This window comes from Diplotaxodon limnothrissa, linkage group LG1 (genome assembly GCF_057381915.1).
Source record: "Diplotaxodon limnothrissa isolate DT_005_m linkage group LG1, D_limnothrissa_male_GT1.1, whole genome shotgun sequence".
Classification (NCBI taxonomy): domain Eukaryota; kingdom Metazoa; phylum Chordata; class Actinopteri; order Cichliformes; family Cichlidae; genus Diplotaxodon; species Diplotaxodon limnothrissa.
Genome location: NC_140596.1, coordinates 27,836,057 through 27,853,120, shown reverse-complemented (window position 1 = coordinate 27,853,120; position 17,064 = coordinate 27,836,057). Strand labels below are relative to the sequence as shown.

The window sequence follows — 17,064 nt, the reverse complement described above, 5'->3', positions numbered from 1 at the left end:
GTGGCTGATATCCAGAAATCCTACCAGTGGCTGGACAAAGCTGGACTGAAAGACAGCACAGAGGCACTAATCATGGCAGCACAAGAACAAGCTCTGAGCACAAGATCCATAGAGGCTGGGGTCTATCACACCAGGCAAGACCCCAGGTGCAGGCTGTGTAAAGATGCCCCAGAGACAATCCAGCACATAACAGCAGGGTGCAAGATGCTAGCAGGCAAGGCATACATGGAACGCCATAACCAAGTGGCCGGCATAGTGTACAGGAACATCTGTGCCGAGTATAACCTGGAAGTCCCGAGGTCAAAATGGGAGATGCCCCCAAGGGTGGTGGAGAATGACCGAGCTAAGATCCTGTGGGACTTCCAGATACAGACGGACAAAATGGTGATGGCTAACCAACCGGACATAGTGGTGGTAGACAAACAGAAGAAGATGGCCGTAGTGATCGATGTAGCGGTTCCGAATGACAGCAATATCAGGAAGAAGGAACACGAGAAGCTGGAGAAATACCAAGGGCTCAGAGAAGAGCTCGAGAGGATGTGGAGGGTGAAGGTAACGGTGGTCCCCGTGGTAATCGGAGCACTAGGTGCGGTGGCTCCCAAGCTAGGCGAGTGGCTCCAGCAGATCCCGGGAACAACATCGGAGATCTCTGTCCAGAAGAGCGCAGTCCTGGGAACAGCTAAGATACTGCGCAGGACCCTCAAGCTCCCAGGCCTCTGGTAGAGGACCCGAGCTTGAAGGATAAACCGCCCGCAGGGGCGTGCTGGGTGTTTTTTATATATATATATATATATATATATATATATATATATATATATATATATATATATATATATATATATATATATATATATATATATATATATATATATATATATATATATATATATATATATATATATATATATATATATATATATATATATATATATATATATATATATATATGAGAGATGTTTTCACTGGTATTGTCCTGCATATACTGCCTTGCTTATGCACACAGCTGCAGACATCAGGGACTTTGACTTGTTCTAATTATGCTACTTTTTGGTCCACTTGGAGGAAGTTTGGAGGAAGCGTGCCCTTACAGTGCAGTTTCTGCATGAACATCAGCACACAGATTTACATAAGCCACCTGAATATGACATTTGCATTACTTGGACTGTGAAAGACCCTCGCGTCCTTTAAGTTATGTGAGGGTCTCTTACAGTGCAAGAACTGTTAAAGACCCTCACAAAGGATCATAAGAATGATTAATCTCATGAAAAATAAAGTCACTTCTGGATTCTGCAATTTAAGCAAAAAACAAAACAACAAAATCCGTCTCGCATCTCAAAACAATACTAACGTATTCGAGTGCCAGCAAAAGCAAATAGTTATTAGCGTCTGCTGTCTTGTCCCTGTAAATAATTTCACTTTCAAAGTACATCTAGGCAAGTAAGCGTTTCACATACCTGAAAATATTTTATTCTTATAAATTGCATAACTTAATAATTAATTGCACATTTCTGTAACTCACTTAATGTTGCTTAATTTAAAAAAAAAAAATTAAATAGTGCAGTGTAAAGCCTGGTTTTTGTCTGTTTTTAGAGCAGCTGGAGAGAAAAAAGTGAAGAATCTGTTCCAGTCTAATCTCGAGCTCCTCCTATTTCTATTTTCCCCTTTTAACATCAGGCCGTTTAATCCAAGTGGCTCACAAATCCAGACAGGAAATCAACTAGATTACAGCCACTGCAGGCATAAATGCTTGTGCTCGACCTTTGCCATCTTCCAATATTGTTTCTATGCAGTATTTTTTTTTGCTCCTATTTATATTATTGGATTGTCTGCTATTGGAGGAATAAATAGCATATATATTTTACAACGAAAAACTGCATGGCTTGGGAAATGAATCCATTGTTATTTTAAGAGTTTATTTTCAATGAGTAGCAGACGGGTTCATGTCATTCATTCATTGCTCTTTGTCATTGGTAAATAAAAAAAAGTCCTCTGTAAAATCTGAAAATCTGGCATTACTGCTGTCTCTAATCCCTTTGGAGAGGGATAAAAAAAAAAGGCTCAAGTCACGTTGCACACTGTACACAGACCAATAAATTAGGCAGTGGGCAAGACATTAACTTCCTATAATCATGTAATGACATTAAATGAAATCACTGGTAATTTCAGAGCATGTGAGAGAGCATATCAGCATAGATCTGCACTGTTATGGGCTGACAGGCTTTAAAGCAGAAGTTTTAATCACATCCTGAAGATCCTGGCTGCAGCATCCTTCAACACAACAAATCAAAAACTTCTCTACACTCAGACATGAGCCAAACAATGTAAAATATATTTGCATCTTGCATTATTGCATGTCATTCTGCCAAACCATCGCTCGCTTTGCTTTCTGTGGAACAGCGAGAAAGACACACTGAGCTTGCTTCTTTGAAAATACTCCAGTAGATACAGCTCACACTTGGCTGATCAGATCCCTTTCTGACACATTTACTATCTCTACATGTGTCCATCAGCTTGCAGCAGCAGAGTGAGCGAGTGTGGGTGAAAGCTGCCGAGGCCTGTTGATATTCTAATTTACAGGATCATCAAAAACACATATAACCTGTTCATTGGACTCCCTAGTAAACAATGATGGGCTCTCTGGATCAACAAATATCAATCACGGTGTGAACACTGCAATTAGGATAAAAGAAAGTTGTGTGGGGGATGAGCTGTTAGTATACTGTGAAAGAGTACAGCATGAGATATTGCAGAAGCGGGAGGGAGCTTTCAGGACAAAGAACATGCATAAAATGACTGTAAATATCAAGCAAGAAAACAAGTGGTGAAAACTGAGGATTGAAAGAACATCCACAGCGAGAGGATGGAACACAGTCTGCAGCAAAACAGTGTGAAGGAGGTGTGGGAGTGGGATGAGAAAGACTGCTGGCTAAAGACAACCTGGCCAAATGGCTGAGGGGACACAGTTAAAGAGTTAAAACATGTTTTTCAGCCAGTTTGACACAGAAACTCTTGGACGTTTTGACAGGTCAACCTATCTCACACTCACTGACCATCTATATGTTCCCTGTTGATGAAAGTCTAGCTGATTATAGCCCCCTTTGATCATTCATCACTTTAAAGGTCAAGCCTCCAGTGTCCCTGATGGCATTACTTACACAATTTAATCACAAGCAGCTCATTAGAACCTGTTTAAAAGCCTTTTCAACGCTAAAGGTATCGCTACTCTTAATTGCTTTCTGGCAGAAAATAAAATTAGTCTGTGAAGGAAATATCATGCCAGGTTTAAATTATTTTCACAGGATTTTCCTCTGATATCAAGTGTGTCAGAAAATTATAAAGTCACAAATTCTGGATGTAACTCGGCCATGGACATGACAAACTTAAGACTGATATTTCAATTCAAATTACTTTTATTTATATAGTGCCAAATCTGCAGCAGTCGCCTCAAGGTGCTTTGTCTTGTAAGGTAAAGACCCCTACAATAATAATAATAATAATAATAATAATAATAATAAAACAACAACAACAACAATCAGATGAGCAAGCACAGCGAAAGTGGGAAGGAAAAAATTCCCTTTAACAGGAAGAATCCTCCTGCAGAACCAGGCTCAGGAAGGGGGAGCCATTTGTTTGTTGAGGGTGAGGAAGACATGATAAAATTGTGTAAGATAGCCAGAAATTAATAATAGCTATTGATTAAATGAAAAGACATGGATAAACACATAGAGTGAAAATCTGAATGACATGCAGGTGATCCTTAGCTGCTGCCTTTCATGACCTGAGAGATGGAGGAGGAAGAGCAAGAGGGTGATGTGGAGGAATGACATCAGGAAATATGCACACATACAGTGGTACCAAGGCAACGACACCCATTTTTGGTCCAACCGCCCAAGATCCACAGCTAGTTAGATCGTCACAATGACTGAACACAGTCAAGCCAGTTGTTTTCCTTTGTTTTTTCATTTTTTTAAATGTTTTTTTTAACAGTAACTAAAGCAGACTACTAGCACCTCTGAAGCTCTCTCATTGAAAATGTAAATGGGTCATTTTATGTGTGTTCGTCAAATGCCTCCCAAGTGATCTTACAGATTTTCCTGGAAAAAAAACATCCAGGGTAAAGATGCACATGCTAGTAGTTTTTAAGAAAAGATTTCAGGTCCCTCCTTTCATTAGTTTTCTCAAAAAAACAAAGGATTTCAAGAGATGAAGGCAGAGCTGGTTTGAGATGTTTTTCTGGCATCGTTTTTTCAGGGGCTATTTGAAAGATTCCATTATCTGGAAAAGTGCTTCAGATAGGTCCTTCAAATCTTTTAGGTACTGTGGCTCTGTGAATATGGATTCTCATGAGTGCAGCTGAAGTTAACACAGAATGATGGATGCTTGAAGTCCCTAAAATATCTGGATAAAATATTTGGATCTCTGAGAGATTATTGGGGATCTGTAGGAAGTCCCTTATGTACAGGTTCTCATATACAAGCAACATAACATTCTTTAAAACGGTTCAAATCAGGTTACTGGTTTCACTGATATTAAAGCTTGAATACTTGAAAAAACCCCAACTCATTTTCATCCAACTTCAGTGTGACATTCCCCAGGTATGACAGCATGTACCGAATTCAAATTCAGCTTCTTAGAAAGACCAAGTTTCTGTTAATGTTAAATCCAAAATCTGTTACGGCGTTCTCTCTCATTTTCCCAATATGAATTTTTGAAACGGTCATATTTAAGTAAAGATTGTTTCAGAGGCAGAGCATGATGTCTGAATCCAATTTATGGACCCTCATTGCCCAGCAAGACAAGACTTTTATGAACAGGAAGGGAAGAAGTGTGCTGGGTGCCATTACAAAGCACGCTCCATTTCATAAAATGGAAAAGATTTATAGTGACTCGTGTCCTTGACTATTTCTTGGTGAAGACCATCTTCTAACCCATAACACAAAAGTGAACTGTTCTTTTTACACTCTTTTTTTAGATAAATTACACAAACATCATATACCATTTTGTTTGTTTGTTTTGCCAGATTAAGAGTTTTATTAACTCCCAACAGATAATTGTGTGAAAATTTGATTTTTTTTCTCAACAAAAATAAAAGGTAAAAAACAAAAAATGATCTGGAGTTTTAATATCATTCGAAGCAGCTAATTTAAACACTTATGTTACTCAGTTTTGCAATCAGACCTTGATTCTTTGCCAAATTTGTAAAAACGTGCCCAGCTAACAAACCTGACCCAGAACCACAGGCAAATGTACTCTCCAATACCACCCACATGGCAAGGAGGGGGGAAGGGAAGGAAGGAAACTTACACAGTCAAAGAGGATTTAGTATGGTGCTGAAAACGATCAACCTCAAGTATGAACCACGATGCTGTAAATAGTCTCATTTTTGAAAGAGCCACACAAGCTGTTTCTCCTTGTTTCCACTCTTTTGGCCAAACTAAGCTAACTGCCTGCTCACTGCAACATTAAGCAAAAGCTACCAGGCTGCATATTAGAAAGCTCAGCAGAGAGGCAGCGCACTGGCAGAAGAAGAAGTCTTTAAAGTGGGGATCTGGATCACTCTCCAAAAAAAGAAGAAAAAACAACAGTAAAGTAAGGCACTATCTTCAGCACAGGATGTACTCTCCTAGTATCTCGCTAGCTACAGAAAACGTCCTGTACTGTTCTGTTATCGTAACCATGATGCTCCAGTATCCTTGTTAGCCAGTAGTATTAATCTCTCACATAACAAAGAACGCTGATCCACTGCCACTGAAGCATCTTAAACCACATTTAAAAGCATGGGCTATGTGTTAAGAAGAGACAGGTACCTGGGAAATATGCTGAAGACACAAGTAGTTGATGCAGCTAATTCACTCATACATCTTTAGTGTCTGATTTTGCAACAAAAACACAAACTACTTTAGGCACTCACTGCGCCGACAGCCACCACACTGCGCAGCGCTGCCCACCAAAATGGCGCCGGTTTCAGTCCACCAGAAGATTAATGAAGCAGCCAACTCTTATTGAATCTAGCCTGCCCTCCTGCTTCTAAGAATCAGCATTTATCTTTGGAAAGTGTGAGAAGTTACTCCATTCATCCATTCTGCAAATTATCTCTACGATCACATTAATAGGAACAGATAGATGGTCACAAATGGTGATAAAGTTTGGACTCTGGTTTGGACTTTAAATTATGTATGGACTAATTGCACAATTAAACATTAGCATCTGCACTGGAATAGATCTGATTATATATGCCCAGACTGTAATCTACATATTCTTTTCATTTCTTTGCTACGTGATGCTATCTCACTACTAAATCTTGCTGCTTTGCATACACTAATAGATGGACTTCATATTCATTACACACGATGCATCTTACATTTTTTTGTAGCTTCTATCAGTCGTGCACTACTATCCATTAGCTTTATCGTCATGTCTGAATGAACAGAAGCCACAGAGGTAGGGTCAGACCTAGCAGCATTTAGATATCACTTTCAGTGGTGGACAGGACAGACGTGCATGGGCACAGAAAAGATACAATTTCTGTTTTTGTCTACAGATGTCTCTTGTGTTTGTGAGTTACTCAGCTTTTTTTAAGGATGAATGATTTGGAGACTGAACAAATTTCAAACTTTTGACATGAGACTCCCATTTACTCTGCTGAGAACTAATCAAATTACAGAACAAGCCCCAAAGCTGCTCCTTAGGTCCACATTTCAGTACTAACACAGCTCCATAAACTTCAGAGTCTAAAACAGACAGTTTGCATGTGTTTACTTGCCAGGGTTAGACAATGAGACCTCTCTAAAGAGCACAAATGCCTCTCTCACTCTCTCTCACACACACACACACACACACACACACACACTTCTCTACAGTTTCACAGAATGGATGTTTACAGTAAACTCTGTGATGCGATGAGGACAAATTTATAACCAGTTGTGGATATAATCCAACCCATGATCTAAAGTTTGATGCTTCTAGCTGTTTTCTGAGAGTCTCTTGTCTGAATTGATTGACCTTCTGTCATGGTTTGCTGTGTGGCAGGCAGGAGAAGGACCCAAGATGCAGACTCACAGACACGGGGATAAACTCAAAAAACACAGCTTTATTGCTGGCCACGAGAAGTAATACAAAATAACCTAAAACTGGGAAAACTAAAGCATGAGCTGTACAAGGAACCGAACCACGGGGAGAATTACACACAACATGAGGGAGAACGCGACGCCGAACAGAGGGAGACGCAGACAGAAATACACAGAGGGTTAACGAGGAAAGTGGGAACACACGGGGAACACAGCTGACACAGATAACCATAACGAGACAGGGCGGGGTGAACATAACACTGACGGGAGACGGGCAGAGTCAAACAGGAAGTACAGAGGTTCAGACAGGAGGAGAGAGAGCACGGGGAAAACACAGACATAACGGGCTGGGGAAACATGGAATAAAACATAAGGAGAGACGAGGGCTCACAGATACACAGAGGGGCACACAGGGGGTAAAAGCCACGAAGGGAAAACACTTAGGGAACAACACAACAGGGCAACTCAGGAAACATGGCCTAAATAGGGAACAAAATACAAACATACAAGAAAACTAAGAATACTGGGCCAACATGGCCCAGGACCATGACACCTTCAACATCATAAAGTAGCAAGATCCATGTAAGAGTGTTCTCTGAAAGGAAAGAGAGCTGCATACATTTATGCTCATGCTACAACACTGGCAACTTTGTTAATTTCTTAGCTATTATACTTCTTCAAATCTACACATTCTCCAGCTACTTTGTTAGGTACACCTGTTCAACTGCTTGTTTAGACACAAATCTAATTAGCCAATCACATGGCAGCAAGTGGGGGCATGTAATCACGTAGATGTGGTCAAGATGACCTGCTGAAGTTTAAACTGACCACGAGAATGAGTAAGAAAAGTGATTTAAGTGCCTCTACATGTGGCATTGCTGTTGGTCTGAGTGTTTCAGAATCTGCTGATCTACTTGAATTTTCCCACATGACAATTTCTAGGATTTACACTGGTTTGCAACAGCAGTTCTCTGAGCAAAAGGTGTCCTCTTTATGCCAGAGGTAATGGCAGAATCACCTTCAAGCTGATGGGAAGGCTACAGTAACTCAAATACCTAGTTGTTACAACCAAGGTATGCAGAAGAACATATCTTAATGCACAACACTGCACCAAAAGGCCACACCAGGTGCTACTCTGGTCAGCTAAGAACAGAACTGAGGCTACAACTTTATTTATATAAAGCCAAACCACACCAACAGTCATCGCAAGGTTCTTTATATTGTAATGTAAAGACCCTACAATAATAGAGAGAAATAAAGTCACACAGACTCACCAAAATTGGACAATAGAAGATTATAAAAATGTTGTGTGGTCTGATGAGTTCTGATTACTGCTACCATCATAGAAGCCATTCAGAAGCCAGGGTCACAATTTGGCATAAGCACAAAGCCTGAATCCTTCCTTGTTAAGGGGTCAAGCTGCTGTTGATGGTGGTGAAAGGGTGTGGGTGATATTTTTCTGACACAGTTTGGGCCCCTTAGTACCATCCTTCAGCACCACAGCCTATCTGAGTGTTGTTGTCGAGCATGTTCATCCCTTTATGACCGTAGTGTGCCCATCTGATGATGGCTGCTTCCAGCAGGATAGCAAGCCATGTTACAAAGCTTCAATCATCTCCAACTGGTTTCTTGAACATAAGAGTGAGTTCACTGGACTCAAATGGCCTCCACAGTCAACAGATCTCACTCCAATAGAGCACCTGTGGGATTTGGTGGAACGGGGCATTCGCATCATGGACGTGCAGCCAACAAATCTGAAGCAACTGTGTGATGCTATCATGTAAATATGGATTCATGTATAACTGGTGGTTAATAATAAAGCTGTGAGGAACATTTCCATAAAAATGACTTGTGGGTGAATGCAAAATGCAACTCAATGTTTTTATCTGAATCTAACCGGAGCACAAGTTTATCTTTATCACAAGTTGCATCTGTCTACAGTTTGACACTAATGCCTGACACTAATACGTTAAACACCTAAATTTTAAGTTTTAGATTTCATTTTTTCTTGTCTTATTATGTATATCATATATAAATATATTCATCCTGCTCCTCTATGTCTAATCGTTCATGAAGATGAAGTAAAATCCTAACCGCTACATGCAGCTTGTTTCATCTTGATACTGAATTTCATCAAGAGTGTCTAAATGAAAGCACCAGCTGACAGAAGAAACTGGCAGGCGTTACTGTGAATCCACTCCTTAGGGAATCTCTTCTTTTGCTCCCACTACAAATGAACTGACATCTAAAGGAAGAAAAAGAGCCTCATGCATTAGCAAAGATCGTGAATGTAGGGGGGGTATTTTTATGACAACTAGAGGCCTCCCAGGACTTTTAACTGGTACTGCTCACTGTGTGTATCCAGCCTCCGTGGTAAGTGGAGCACCAGCACACGGTGCAGTGAAGTTCAGTTCTGCATCGCAGGCACTTTTCTAAATTATCCTTCTACTGCATTGCATGAACAGTTTGAGAGTATCAAGTTAACAATCAACTTAATCAATTTGCTATTCAGTCAATATTAATCAGTCCATTAATTAATCACTCGGGTCACAGCTGCCATATTCATACTCTCATTAGCCCACTTCATCTACAGTATAATGGCATCTTTTAACAACTCACTCACTAGCTCACTAATTATGAATCATTTGTTTAATGTGTGCAAGAATGGAGGTGTAAAAATGGCACGTTTTGCTTTTTTTTGCTTTTTTTGCTTTTGCGTGTTGGGGGTAATGAGTGGGACTATTTCTTGGCCGGGAAAATTAACTTCCTGGAATGTTTGTTGGTTGACTAACAACTTAGAGGTGACAGCAAGACCCTAGGAAATACGCAGTAATTAGCCAAACTGTATTCCCTTAAGATTCCCTTAGCTTGGCTCATAGACAGCCAGCTTCATATGAAACTGGGAGATATGAAACGTATTAATCCATCAGCAGCTGAGAAGGTGCACAATCCCAAATCTCTCTCAAAGTCATAACCGCTTCTTAATTCGCAGAATAAGAAAGAACGAGAACCTGGGTACCTGCTACTGAGTTTGGACGGGGCAGCGCAAGAGAGGAGGTGCTGTGCAAATGGTGCTGTGGGAGGGGCCTTTTCGGTGCTGGTGGAGTTCTGGGCTCCATGATGTCCATTCTAGGTAAGGCCTCATCTGGCTGGGTTGTGAGATTGTCCCTGGTTGGCCTGGGATGGCGGTCCTCATTTGTATGGCCCATTACGCCACCACTTCCCTCTGGGCCTTCGTCCTTACCCAGACCCTCAGTGGAGGTGCTGCGCTCCTCATTCTCAGAAGAACTAGTGATTGTTGCTGTGCAGCGGAAAGAAAAATATGGTTAACAGAGCCAAGAAAAGAAAAAAAAAAACAACAACATCTGGCATGTGACTGCTTATATGCACATCCTCATAAATGACTAAAGACAAAAAGTTAAGCAATAGCTTCAACATCATCAAAAACACATTTATTCAATCTACAATGAAATACACCCTTTTTTGTTTTACTCACAAGTCATCAATCAATAAGTTTCATTGTACTTGATGAGCCCTCTACCTTTTTGTGTTCAACTATAAATACAAACTCTATTTAAAGAGAAAAAAAGTGTCCTATTTTGGGAGAATCAGACCCGTAAGCAACAAAGACAGCAGTGTCCCAGTTTTGACAGGAGGGAGCTGAAGCCTGAAGGCTGAAGTGGCACAGACAAACAGAGAAACTGGCTGTGGGGTAGAGGTGCACATTTTACATAGATAGTGATGTTGCATCTCCCTAACTTTGAGATTGTAGGAAGGTGTGGCAAACACCAGGAGAGTCATATTTCATTTCCCGATTCCATATTATAGCCCATGTTTGTTTAGCTAACCGTTTTTTTTTTTTAAACTTCTGATGATGCACGACTAGGCATCTGTGTTGGACGTGCGTCACTATGTGTAAAAAAAAAAGAAGAAGAAGAAAAAAAAACCACAATTTGAAGTCCTGTAATATGAACAGATACCATCTGGAGACACAGAGCAGCAGCAGCTCTCACCTATAATTCCACTATCCTTGCTCTCCAACGTTGAGGTGGGGCTTTGAGATGGAGGCCCTGGACTGCTCCCAGTCATGAGTCCACAAGGAGGGCAAGGGGCTGGGCTGGATGCAGGGCTAGAGAGGGTTCCACTGGGACTGCTGCTAGAGCCACAGTGGGGAGAAGGTAAAGGTAAAGGCTGGGGCAAAGACTGGCCTCCCGCACTGGTGCTCAGGGTGGACGAGGGGCTCTCTGAGCAGGGTGAGGCTGTGCTGCAGGTCAGGGTGGAGCTGGGACTCCCCCCCTGAGCAGAGGAATCATACTGGGGAAAAAAAACCAGAGAAGAGAAAGGGTTAGAAAAAGTTAAGCCATAAATAAAGGTGGAAAAAAGGCTCTGTGGAACAATATTTGAGCATGTTTAAGTGAAATTCCTCTATGTTGAAAGTGGAGTAAATTAGCAGTGCCAATTTCAAACCTTTTAACAGCACTTCACTCCTCGTGACACTGTTGGCCTTCTTGCGCAGCGTTATTTGCAATAGTGAGTGAATATGTTTGAGCGTGCATGCAGATGGGAATTGAAAAGATAATTCCAGTTATTTTCATCCTTGCTGTCATTTCCCAGTTTTTCCTTTTTTCTAAAGATGACTGGCTGTCGTCAAAACTAAAATCAATCACTGCAGACATTCAGAATTTACCACGCTCTGGGGTTTTTTGCGATGTACCACACAGAGGAAAGACAAAAAAGTGCAAAAAAGAAATCACGGCATCAGTCTAAACGATGTTACTGATTAAAACAGCACACCTAAATTTTAAGTAGGGAAATCGAAAAAGGCAAGTATTATACTCGCTTTTCGAACACGCAACTTTTTTTAAGTCACCTCTGATGAGTAAATTCAAGATACTCAGACCTGACTTCGCATACTTGCCAATGCAATAACTATAACATGGGAAGTAAGTATTTAACCCTTTAAAGCCTGCAACATGAAATACTTGCCAGAAATTTCTATTTTATTTAAATGTATAAATTGAGTGTTAATTAAACCTTAAATATAGGAGTTTTAATTTGTTATATATTTGTTACATTCAGCATTTTTCTGCAGTTTATCATTTAAAAACATATTGTGGAATTTAAGTTTTCCCGTTAGGAAAAAAAAATCATATTTATGATGCAGAAGTAAGAAAAACTGTATAAAATGTATAAAATATGATACATTGGACATTAAGGGGTTAATAGTGCAAAAAAATTACAAAGCTAAGGGCCAGGCTGGAAAAAATGGATGCAGTAATGAAAACAAATCTTCTATCATACCCATCAATAAAAAAGCCTTCAACTTTTAAACTCACCTTTTGAGAGAACAGAAAAAACATATGCACACATAATAGCAAGTGCACATCACTACAGCAGCACTGCGGTGAGTTACATTATATAAGAAAGACTGTGACGTTTTTCTTTAGGTTGTCAAAGGGGTCTTGGTTCTAGCTCGTACATTTTAATGAATGCTTTTAATCTATTGAGTTTCTCCACTGGTCTTTAAAAATACATGTCTACATCATATAAAAATTCATAGCATTTACCAATTAAGGGAGCGAGAATTGAAAAATGTTTGAATTCACATTTTTTTAACAGACGGGCGCAAAAAACAAAAAGGAGTCTTTTATCCTTTCATTTGATCACGTGCATTTCAGGTCTCTTCATTACTGATGCAACCTTTCTGCAACACAGAGAATGTATGGAGACAAGGCAGCAGAGTTTAAACAGCTCACTGTTATTCCCTTTATACCAAAGCCTCATCTATCTTAGCCAGGACAACCCACATTCCTCATATGAGCTTTGCTATCTCTGTGAAACTGACTGAATCTGGAGCTCAGGTGGTGGAATGAGGCTGCGAAAATGGGCCATGGCTGAAGCATGCAAAGGCAAAAAGATTGAAAGACATTCGCACAAACAATAACTCTTTATACACAGAGCTTAAACTAATCAGGCACTGAGTGTAAAAGCCATGCGGACACATGGCAAAGCAATTAATAATGATGCAAAATACATACAGAGTGATTTGAGTGCTCAAAGCACACACTCACACAGTACACAATGAGTTCTGTGCAACTGCATTTTAAAATGCAGTCTAATTATCTTTAATAAGCTTGATTCAAATGTTTAAAGAAGATCGTGAGGGCAATCGTTGTTTTTCTTTTACACCATCCATTCTCCTTTTCTATGCCATGGCAGTATGGGGCCAGTTAATCAATATGTGGCCTTACCTTCTTTTCCCTCCTGTCCTCCATAGGAGAGCTAGCAGTACCGGGCGTTGTTTCTCCCAATAAGAAGCATAGTCTGGTCATTAGTTCCTGGTTAGAGAGGGAGGAGCCAGGCTGTGGCTCCACGTGGAGGTCTGGAGCATACACACATTCGGGACACAGGGATTAACAAGCATGAAAAAACACAGCGGGCCAAATGAAGCCACCGACAAACCGATGCTGCAGATTGAGCACAGCTCCCTTTTAGAGCTTCCCACCCAGCAGCATCAGGCAGTGGACTGAAAGAAATGTATGCATCCACAGGTCAGCGCAGCCCCAGCTGCACTGATTACGGATGCACAGACAGTGGCTTTCCAGTCCCCGGGTTGACGCAGCAGCAGCGAGAGGTTGTGTGAGGTTGTGAGTTTGCCCGTGCTCACGCCTGCCAGGTGCTCTCGGTTAAGAGACGGGTTGTGAATTTCAATGAGCTCGGCGTCGACTCTGGAGCAGAAAGGAGTGCCTCGGCTCTGCCTCCACTGTCGTTCCTAGAGACTGGCTGACAAAGGCCATGTGCAGCATTCATTTATCACTGTTTAAGGCTCCCCTATGCTCTGACCTCCAACCCCTGCTCCTTTAAGGTCCATGCTTACTTCAGCAAGTAAACAGTTTTCGCGTCTCTGCGCTTTACCCGGACGAGCGATACATTCGTTCATTCTCGCACCTCATCTGTGTGCTGTTATCAGCTGAGTAACATGCATATTGAGTAGGCATATAAACAGGATGACAGGACATCATGGATTACAGGAACAGCTCACTCCTCCACGCAAACATCTTTTCATTTAGACATCACATTCCACTCAGTCGTTCTCTTTCTGGCTCACTCTCACGCTTTAAAGACACTACATCACTCTTACAGACAAACAAATTGTGTACAAAACACAAGTCAAACCCTGAGAGGAAAAGGGTCAGTTCTGAGAATCAAGTGTGGTCTTTTTTTTTGTCTGCTTTTTGTTTTGTTTTGTTTTGGAAGGTGCCCCAGTTACAACCTTCCTTAGTGTAGCCTTTGTTGGTACTTTTTTCACAGCTTGGGCATCTGCTGAATATTTGGGCAGGATGTGTATTGCAGCGAGGGGGGAGGAGGGAAAACTTTGCATTTAGTCAGCAGTGCACTGCGATCCAATCTGGAGTAACATGAGGACACACCGAATGTCCAGTTCTATTCATCAAACCACCTAGCAGTTGCCATTGGAAACGGGAAGCTGAGAGGTGCCTGGCAACCAGGATGGAAGATGCCTCGTGAAATCTGTTTAGCCCAAGGGTAGCCCTCTGGCCAGAAACACAGAGAAAGCTGGCAGAGAGGTCAGTGTTTACACCATTATTGCTAACCTTAACTGTGTAAAGCAGCATACAAAGAAGCCAGGGCAACGACTCAAGAGAAACTGGAATAAAACAAATCCACTCTCAGCCATCCCATGAAAATGACACAGGCACCACTATCCTTATATACATCTTACAGAGGAAAAAAACTCAGCAAAGCCTTTTAGATGTAATTAACCTGCCCTCATTTTCTCTTGAATCTCTTTCTCATTCATTCTCTCTCACCTATAGCCCTATTCTCATTCAGCTCCACTGATCAACACCTGCCAAAACAAAACAAAACACACACACGACGATGCTATACCCACGCCCACACGCTCCCGTTCTCACCTCTGTGGTCTGCTTTGCCACGGCATGAGGCAAAGACGAGTGGCTCTCTTGCGCTGGAAGAGCCATCCACATACTCCAGCCTCCTTACCCGTCCTTTGGCCACAGCAAAGAGGCAGAAGGGAGAGGGAGGGAGGGAGGGAGGGAGAGCAGGCAGGGTGGGAGGGGGGATGGATTGAGGGTGGAGGTAGGGAGGGATATGAAAGAAAGTGAGAGAGAGGGAGGGCGAGAGAGAGACACAGAGAGAGAGAGAGAGAAATTAAGCCTCCTCAGATGAGATCTGTGGTGCAGAATTTGAATTGTGTCCCATGAGTATAAAGAAGAATGTATACAGTGTAAGCCATGAATACAAACAGTGCAACATTCACTGGACTGTGGGCGGATATCTATAATATATTAACACCACAAATGTGTGTGTGTGTGTGTGTGTGTGTGTGTGTGTGTGTGTGTGTGTGTGTGTGTGTGTGTGTGTGTGTGTGTGTGTGTGTGTGTGTGTGTGTGTGGGGTAGGGACAGCGGTGCACTCTGATGTGTGTGGGTGTGTCTCACTTTATGCAATATCTCAGTGTTTTTTGAGGTGCAGATTCTTCAGCACTGGAGCCCGTTTGAGGATGAGATGTTTGCGTACACTGACATGTTTTTTTTTAATACTCAAGGCTTCTTAGTGTTTGAATCACGCATGTGAATCAACTCAGAAACACTCGGAAGTCTAACATACCGTTCAATATTTGATCGCCAAAGAAACAAAAGCCATGACACTCTAATATAGATTTAGATATATTTTTTCACTTACTGCAATTTTCAATCTCATATTTGCTCGGGTGGGAAAACAAGGCAGTGCTACATGTAATGAAATGCAATAGCACCTTTTTTTGAATGGCTGTACTTACTGCAGGACACTGCCACCTGGTGTTCCCTCTAAGGTCAGTAAATGTAAAGTTAACTTTCTTACATGCAGCAAATTTAGATGGATTCAAATATGGAAAATATCGCAGAACATGAGGGGTTTTTTAAGATTATTACTACTGAAAATATTTACTCTTTGTTCCATGTATTTATAAGCTTTAAAATATTTAAAATTCACAAAATAATATGCAAATCAAGGAACTTTCCGTATAAGATACTATAAAATTTGTGCTCTAATATTTCTTTTGATTGACCTACTATGAAGAATGCTGTACGTACAGAGTTGCTCACCTTAAACCTGACATTAACCAGTATATACAAGCAGGTTGCTTTGTGACCTACAACTGAGCTTTCAAAAACAATAAAGAAAATTTGAAAGTACCAGTTTGCATACACTGAGCATTAGCATTTTACAGGTAGTTAAGTGGTACCTTAATATAAATCACAGTGTAACTTTAATGACATTGAAAAAGTAAATCCGCAAAAAGTAACTACACCTTTTTTAAAATCTAAGGTTTTACATATCATGAGAAGAAAGTAAAGTAGATGAATACATTCTCAGAAGAACAACATCACATAAATATTACAATATGTCATTATTTATGTAACATAAACTAAGGCAAAACACAGTAGCAGTCTTGTGAAGGAGACCTTTAGTGCTTCCATAGGAAGTGCATCTGTTAGCAGGGGGTGCTGCTATCAAATGCACTTAAATAAATGCCCTTCAAGTCGATTATACTACACCGAACACCACTAGTGGAAAACATGCAGGGCAGTCTTTCCAGGAGTGGACATCCCTGACAAATCCACTCAGAGGAACTGAGTACTGCATGATCTCAGACTCTACAGCCCTCAGGTGACATGTTAAATGTTAAAGTTCATGACAGTACAATTAGAAAATGATTAAATAAGCATGACTTGTTGGGAAGGGTCTACAGGAGAAAGCACATGTCGGCATAGATTAGGTTTACAAAGTTACATATGAACAAATCACAAGACTTCTGGAACAATGTCCTTTGTACAGATAAGACCAACATGGAGATGAATCACAGCACCACGTTCGGAGAAAACCAAACACAGCATATCAGCACAAACACCTCATAGCAGCTGTGAAGCACGGTGGTGGAGCGGTGATGATTTGGGCTTGCTATGCAGCCACAG

The 17,064-nt window shown here is 41.0% G+C and overlaps 1 protein-coding gene across 1 annotated transcript in view; it reads right to left on the bottom strand.

The window, feature by feature from the left end:
* LOC146639904 (protein TANC1-like) overlaps positions 1-17,064 on the bottom strand; it is a 49,369-nt gene that overhangs the window by 29,457 nt on the left and 2,848 nt on the right. The window contains exons 3-6 of the mRNA XM_085356377.1: positions 15,002-15,094; positions 13,319-13,449; positions 11,081-11,381; positions 10,087-10,368 (exon numbers count right to left, since the gene is read on the bottom strand). Of these exons, the coding sequence (XP_085212503.1) occupies positions 10,087-10,368; positions 11,081-11,381; positions 13,319-13,449; positions 15,002-15,094 (807 nt within the window). The remainder of the gene's footprint in view (positions 1-10,086; positions 10,369-11,080; positions 11,382-13,318; positions 13,450-15,001; positions 15,095-17,064) is intronic.